The 7,741-nt window shown below is 31.4% G+C and overlaps 1 protein-coding gene across 1 annotated transcript; it reads right to left on the reverse strand.

The window, feature by feature from the left end:
* Positions 1 to 2,383: 2,383 nt before the first annotated feature.
* Positions 2,384 to 6,746, reverse strand: LOC148228281 (uncharacterized). Its single transcript, XM_088199729.1, has 4 exons — positions 6,657 to 6,746; positions 3,876 to 4,104; positions 3,702 to 3,812; positions 2,384 to 3,628 (listed from the first exon to the last, which is right to left on the reverse strand). Exons 2-4 carry the CDS (start codon positions 4,101 to 4,103, stop codon positions 2,705 to 2,707), a joined length of 1,263 nt encoding a protein of 420 aa, XP_088055855.1. The 5' UTR covers position 4,104; positions 6,657 to 6,746; the 3' UTR covers positions 2,384 to 2,704.
* Between the last annotated feature and the right edge of the window lie 995 nt (positions 6,747 to 7,741).

A 7,741-nucleotide genomic window follows, 5' to 3' on the forward strand; every position in this document is an offset into this window, starting at 1 on the left:
CTATGTATATTTTAAATATACGTATCGTGATTGTTATAAAATTGCTCGAATCGTTTTCAACGCTATATAAACCATACCACTAGTCACTATTAATTGATCCCTGAGTTTATATTTGAATCGGTAGATGTAGATGGAGCCTCATAAAAAATAATAATATTTTATTTAATTTCATCGCGATTTTATCATATAGTAGTTTTCCTAATAGATAATCCAGATTTGTAGGAAAATTATTATAGCAGATGAGTTATTTACCAATTGACATCAGCATTATAAAATTTAAAGTTTAAGTGATTTCACTGAAGCTCCATTTAAAAAAATAATCATTTAGCTTAGAATGTAAAACATTACACTGTACAAGATTTTCGACACAATTATGATTCATTAGCTTTCCTTTATAATATTCATTTTTTATATATCGTCAATAATTTGATTATAATATAAATAATACACATTGAATTTATTTGAAGTTTAATTTTTTGATACATTAAATCTTCTTGCCCTCAGGTTTATAAAATATTATTCGCTTCGTAGATTTCGATTCCTGATGTCCAGCCCATCTGAGATGTTGTAAAATACTTGATTACGTTAGGCTCTTGATACAATTCCCTTGAGCTTGTTGTTGCACTGTCCTTGCAAGTAGGCTGAATATCTTTCTCGTAATCCTTTGCTCAAAAACCTGCAGCCGCTTCAAGTCTTATACGGACGTGTTTTACTTCTTTTGGATGCAGACCAAAGAAACATTATTTTTCGCAATAATGAGAGATCCTAGACAATCATATTTGTCAACCCTGTCAATATATATTTTCTGTGCATATAATTTTTTTTCAACCAGTTTTTGTCACTGCCAAAAGTATTTAAATCATCAGTTATTTTTTTATGCGGACTCTCGGCGTTCCATTTTTTTTTATGCAATTCAGCTTCAGATAAATTCAATATGCATTCAAAGATTTGCGAAAAATTTAATGATACATAAAACACAAGACCATATATCTAAAACCTAATAATATATTTCAACATACAATTTTCATATAAATTTGTGGAAAACCCAAGATCAAAATTGTGGTACTGTGTTATTTAGTTGATGCAAAATGTCAGGAGTTGTCTAGATTAAAAATGTTATTAATATTCACACCTAATTAGGAGAGATCAAATACATAGGTGGACACTCACTAGTCGTTTTGAATCGTAAAGTTAATAAAAAATGATATATAATTACGTCTATTAACCTATACAACTATTTTACGTTTCAGATAAACTAAATAGATCGAACGGCATTGGAAGACCGGTCTTAGACATTGTCGAGTTACAATTCCTTAATGGCTACGAACATTACCATAATACTCTATTGGGCTAATTTTGAACTCCTGACTAACCGTTCGATCGCAAATAAAATGTTTCCACTATATGTTTGTCCTAATCATACACCGAAGTTTAAATGTTAGTATAGCAAAAAATAATACATATTATAAACACAAAAATGGCAGTGTTTTTGTATAAACGACACGTGTTGCTTATGTTTAATCATACACACAAGATAACATATTATTCGTATAACTAGCTTATTAAAATTAATACGCACAAATCATAATACCTCACGGAACATCATATTAGAGATAATACGAACTGAGATTCAAAGTAAAACGACTCAAAAGCGATATATTGATCCCATCACCAACTATCAAGTTTATTATAAAGCTCGTGAAAGCTTCTATTGATGCTTGGTGTTACAATGTTAGCTTTGAATAACATTCAAAATGATATATATATAAACGAATTGTGCGTATATTATATACACATGAGAAGATTCAGCATTTTTAATTTTAGGAACTGAAATTTTTAACAAATAAAATAAAGAGAGAATAAAAACAATAATTGACTACACAAGTGACTATTAGATAATTTTTGGCACTTGCAATTAATAAGAAGAAATAAAATATATGTTGCCAATAATAAAATTTATAAATCAAGTACGAAAAATCGAATGGAATAAATTGATTTATATATATATATATATATATAACATTATTATAAGTCTTATAAATTGATTTTTGAGATCTGTTTCTTTAAAATTGTGGAATGCAAAACGCAGTCTCAATTTTTCGATTGATTAATATAAATGTAAAAAATGAAAGTTTTCAACTTTTTTTGTCGTCATATAAATACTATATAATAGTGAGTTCACTATGTATAAAATATGTACGTTCTAGAGCAGTGTTTCTTAAACTAATTAAACCAATTATCTAGTTTAAGAATCACGTTTCTAGTAAATATAAAAGGCCTTTATAAATACACATCAAATTTTCACAAAATTTAGATTTTAACAATAATACTTTACAAACATTTATATATTATAATTTATATAATAGATGTATTTTTAGAATTATTTCTTTTTTATATCAATATATGAATATTTACAAATAATACGCATTGGATAAGCAATCACTTATTCAATTCACGAATACTGAATGACTGAATATACAAATTTGGAGCATGCAAACAAGGCAATCTTTTTTTAATATAAAAAATGACTTTAAAAGCCATTTCACAATTTTTACGGGTCATAAGTCAATTAATAAGAAATATTACCATCGCACCAATCTGCTAACGGCATTCAATAAATTAATATAATTTGATAGGGTAGAAACTTTAGTACATATTAAATATGTAGGAAAATAAAATACACCAGTTAATAATTAAAATAAGACTATGACTTTTGAGGAGGCAAGGGCACTTTCTTTTGATCAAAGTTAGACATTTGAGTATCGGTTTTGTTCAAATTCAGGCTTTGAAGCATATTATCGACTACGTTTTCATTCTTACAAATGATATCGTTTCGATCATTTTCATGATATTCATCAACAAACGGTATGTCTTTGTTATCATCGATTAAAACGGTAAGCGTTTTATTATTTGTTAAATTTATTTGATTAGAATTTTCAATGAACTTGTCGGATTGATGAAAATTTTTATTCTCGACCGAATTATCTAACATTTTAGACCCACTTTTTTCATGCATATCATCGTCAATTTGATCTTCATCAGAAGTTTTGTTACTGGATTTATTTTTAGTGAATGAAAATAATTTCGTAGTGGAGTTAAGCTTTGATTTATCGCTTTTCGACGGTTCAGTATTAACATTAGAATGATTATTCATTTGAGAGTCTCCGTTTTTATCGATCCCTTCATTACGTATCTGCTGCGTCGTACTCGGATGCATATTGTTCAAAGCAAATTGTTCATTTTGTGCTCTTTCGAGAGCCAGTATCTCCTGTTGAATGTTATATTCAATGTTAGAATTGTTCAAATTGTTGACGATGTTCTGATTCTTCGTATTGTTTTCGGATTCGTTATCGTTCACCTTCGGCGGAGCATGATTGGAAACATTGGGAGCATTCGGATCTCGCTCGGGGGGTCCATCGATATGGTATATCTTATGCGTCACTTCGTTAGTCGCTTCTTGACTCTTCAACTTTTCCCTCTCGCGCTGAAGCTGAACGGCGTGCCACACGTCTTTCAATTCGCCGGCTAAATCCCTGTCTTTCAATATAATAGGCTGCCTCGTCAACTGCAAACCGGGATTCATAGCTTCGACAAACTCGCACAAAAGACCCACTAACGCATCACGTTCCTGAAATCATCATCAAATTAATATAATATTCGTTTAGTAAAATAAAAATCAAACAAAAAATAAATATATGTACGTCTGGATTAGGAGCATTCTTTCCGTTGACTTTTAATATTTCAGGATTCACCATGACGGCAAAGACTGTGAGTGGAGGTCTGTTGCAGTTTGGCATGCAACCGTGTTGGATCTAAATATTTTAAATACAATATTATCAAGTATATGATATTATTACTATGATAAGAACACTAACCTGCATGCCACCATAGAGCGGAATAAGGTCGGCACATTGCTTTGTATTGCCAATTTGCTTCCAACTCATGACGTTGATGTATAGCTTCTCCGAAGTGCCCTTAATCGAATCCTGTATGCACATGTGTGGTTGTGGAGGATTTTTAAAGAGTTTGTATCCCTTAGGACCCCTCATACCTAAGGTGGGTGGTTGTCGATGAGCATTCTCGGGATTGTATGAGGCGTCCATTCTATAAAAGTAATGAGTATATCAGGTGTAAGTATGTTTGATCAGTAGCGTTAATTGCTTATAACAGGTTTCTACCAGTCATCTCGAGATATATAATCACCGTTTTTTTAAAGCAAATATTTAGAGTGATGAATCTATTTATTCTAAAATATGAGGCTGATAAATAAGTGTAATAATATAAATATGTTAGTTTAGTAATTTGTAAGATTCACAACAAGAAATTAAATAAAGATTTTTTTGTGAAATTCACGACTTTAAATAAATTTTAGAATTTGTCGTAACATATTTTTAGTCGCAGTGGAAATGCTCGGTTATCTTTTATAACTTACAATAAGTGAGATGTACAATATATCTTCAAATCACAATTTGTATTGTAATGATGTAACCTTCAACGTTTATATGATTTAAGAAATAAAATAGTGTTTAATGGACTCGAATGGAAGACCTGTACCTGAGTTTGAAATGAGAATTGGTTGTCTAATTAAGTATTTTTAGCGATATGACTGCTCATTTAAATTGTACAAATACGTAAGAATAAGTAGTTTGCTTTTAATGAGTTGTTTTTTTTTTTACATATTTACAGGTTTCTTGGATACCAATGGATTAATTGCAATTCGTTTGAAGGTGAAATTCCATACAGATTATCTTGGAAAGGGGAAAACACCTTCTTCGTTAGACTGGTATAGCAAAACACAAATTTGCTGCCATAATCGAAGGGCTGGTTCATAAATAATCCTAATTACACCTCAATTCTAAAATATATCAGTATTCAATGGATATAAATCTGATTATGAATAGAGGAATTGCAACAGAAATGATAATTGAAAGGTATAATTAATAAAAAACAATAATCCAGGAATTCAAGAAACTATAGGTAAGTGCATAAAAAGTATGCCGAGGGTGGAATAGAAAGATATTAAAAATGTTATTTTTTATTGTTGAGTCCATAACTTGTTAGCAAGGTATAAGGAGTCATATATGTACATACGATAAGTGCATTTTTATGAACACGTGATAGAAAAAAAATCACATATAAATTACCGAAAAGAGAAAAATTACATATTTATTTTTTTATGCTGTTTGTGAATTAATAATACATATTGAATAATCGAAAGACTCCGGAATATGGTACTTTCATAAAGGAATTCTGCCATCCGAAGTGAATTCCGAAACACAGCAGCACAAAATAAAACTTCTTGCCGCTTAACTTGCAATATGAGGACAATTAAGGGCAGCAAGTATATTTGCATTGTTTCAGTACATAATATATCAGGAAGAAATGACGTTACGTAAAAAAAACAATTACCACTGATTGATTTCTATATTTACACAATCCTTAAGATGTTAGTAAACAAGTGTTTTTATAGATGGAATAAAGCAAGTTTTCCATTCACACCCTGTGAAACTGACGGCCTTCACATTAGATGAGATCTTTAGGCAGACCCCTTTTGAGTCCGGACATTGGTAGTTTCCCAACTTCAATTGAAAGGCAAACGGTCACTAAACCCTTTTACTGCATTTGACGTCTCTAGGTGTCATGGCGAACAAGCACCAGGTGCGGATAACGGACCTAGCCGTCGTCCACTATTGAACGTCACAGTTGTTTCATATATGTTAGGGTTGAAAATTGCTAACAGAATATTAAAATCTTGAACTAACGACATCTCTTGATGTTTGCTTAAAAACATTTGTAGATATATTAAAACTAAATATTTTTCAAATTGGTGTTTCTAATTTTCGCCACTGCGGCGCTACCATCGATTTATCATACATTTTGATTTATCACGTCTTTTGTATGGCAGAATGTTTTTTATAATTTACATCAAATGTCCGACACATATTCTAACTTTTTTGAATTGAAAACAAAAACTTAAGATATTAATCGATATGTTCATCATATTTTATGAAGTAACAGGATAAGTATATGTATAAAAAACTCATTTCTTAATTCATTAAAAACAGCGTTTGGCACGGATGATGTATGAAAATTATTTTGACTGCGACCCAAGGGATTATAGCAGCCAGGAAATAATTTTAAGACATGAGATGACCGAAGCATTTAATAATTTAGGAGCATTGGCAGTGTTGTATAGCAATATGCTTTACAATTGTATATAAAGATTATTTTAATTACTCTAGCAGATATTGAGACATGAGATATGGCTCAGATTTCAGTTTCTGTCGATCTCTAAATAATAACATTAAAATATTAAAATTGCACAATTAATTTAATTATTGCAAAAGTTGATTTTTTTATCTGGCAACTCTGATATGAGGCTCTCATCACAAACTTCCATTTTTCTTAACAAAATCCCCGCAAGCCAAACCTTGTTTACAAAACAAACCGAAAATAGATTTTTGTGTTGGTTAAACATTCCTTTATTATTGACATGGCTCGCACTCATAAAGAAAAGTTGTAAATCGATATCGCAATTGGCTGGTTTTAGGTTTCTCTGGAGCCTCATTGAAATATATAAAACGTTCAAATTCAATTTGGTGAGATTTGCTGTTGTAAAATGTAAAATTTGTGAGCGAAATAGTGAGAAAGCTCACCTGTCAGCACCCTCCTCGATCCATTGACAACCTCACCCGCTCCCCGCGCCCCTCACTCTGCACCGCACATGTCGGAGACCATAGACAACGCGGCGGACGAAGCCGTTGTCTATTGAAGAGCATTCAATTGGGAAAAAAATGAATTTAATTGTAAATATTGTCGAATAAATCAGTTGAAATATAAAAATTTAAAATAAAATAAAATAAATTTTAGTTTTGGTTTCATAAAAAATATTTGCAGTTAATTATTAAAGTTTTTCCAATAAAAATGTAATTTTATTATATTTATGTTAGTATTTACCATGCATTTTTTAGTCCGTATTTTGGTAACATCGAACTCGTATTATTTTTTATCGAATTTTCTTTAAATCGGGCTACTAAATTGTAGCTGGAAAATAAGCAAATAAGAACATTTAATGTTTGAGTTCAGAACGGACGAAATAAGAGCAGAACTACTAGTAAACTAAACAATGATTTTGGTGGGTGTAATATGATATGGTTTTGCTAGACATCCTTTAGTTTTAGTTAATAATGACTTACCGAAGGCGTTAGATAAATCAGAATCATAAAAAACAAAACCATACAAAAATCATCTAACGGCGTTTAATCGCACGATCATGGCGTAAGTTTTCATGCAAAACGTCCAATGTTGCACCCAATGTGTGGCAAGTTGCGCCGTCTTGTCGGAATCACATGTCTTCCATAGCAATATCTTCAATTTCGTGCCAAAATTAATCGGTTTTCATGAGCCTATATCGCTCACCATTGACCGTTACAGTCTGAACCTCATTGTTTTCAAACAAGTAAGGTGCAATGACGCCGCCTGACCACAATCACTTTCCTACCATGTAGAATGCCGACGAATCGACAATTCCGAGTATTTGGCCATACTTTCACTTACAGCAGAAATTTTCTCAGCTGAACGGACGCCATTATGATGCACAGGCCTTGTTCCAGTCCCTTCAAATTGTTCCACTACGTTGTGAATTGTTCGCTCAGTACGACAATAAAATCGACCATAATATTCCTGTAAATTTCGATACGCAGTTTGTTCAGAGTTGTTATTTATATAAAACAATTGAACA

This window comes from Plectrocnemia conspersa, unplaced genomic scaffold (genome assembly GCF_051122295.1).
Source record: "Plectrocnemia conspersa isolate PC_06_02 unplaced genomic scaffold, ASM5112229v1 ptg000012l, whole genome shotgun sequence".
Taxonomy (NCBI): domain Eukaryota; kingdom Metazoa; phylum Arthropoda; class Insecta; order Trichoptera; family Polycentropodidae; genus Plectrocnemia; species Plectrocnemia conspersa.

What these genes read in the sequence shown, in the direction of transcription:
- LOC148228281 (XM_088199729.1), bottom strand. Translation starts at nt 4,103, where the DNA reads ATGGACGCCTCATACAATCCCGAGAATGCTCATCGACAACCACCCACC. An exon ending in CGCTCTATGGTGGCATGCAG is followed by an intron (nt 3,813 to 3,875) that starts GTTAGTGTTCTT and finishes TAAAATATTTAG; the next exon opens with ATCCAACACGGTTGCATGCC. An exon ending in AGAATGCTCCTAATCCAGAC is followed by an intron (nt 3,629 to 3,701) that starts GTACATATATTT and finishes TGATGATTTCAG; the next exon opens with GAACGTGATGCGTTAGTGGG.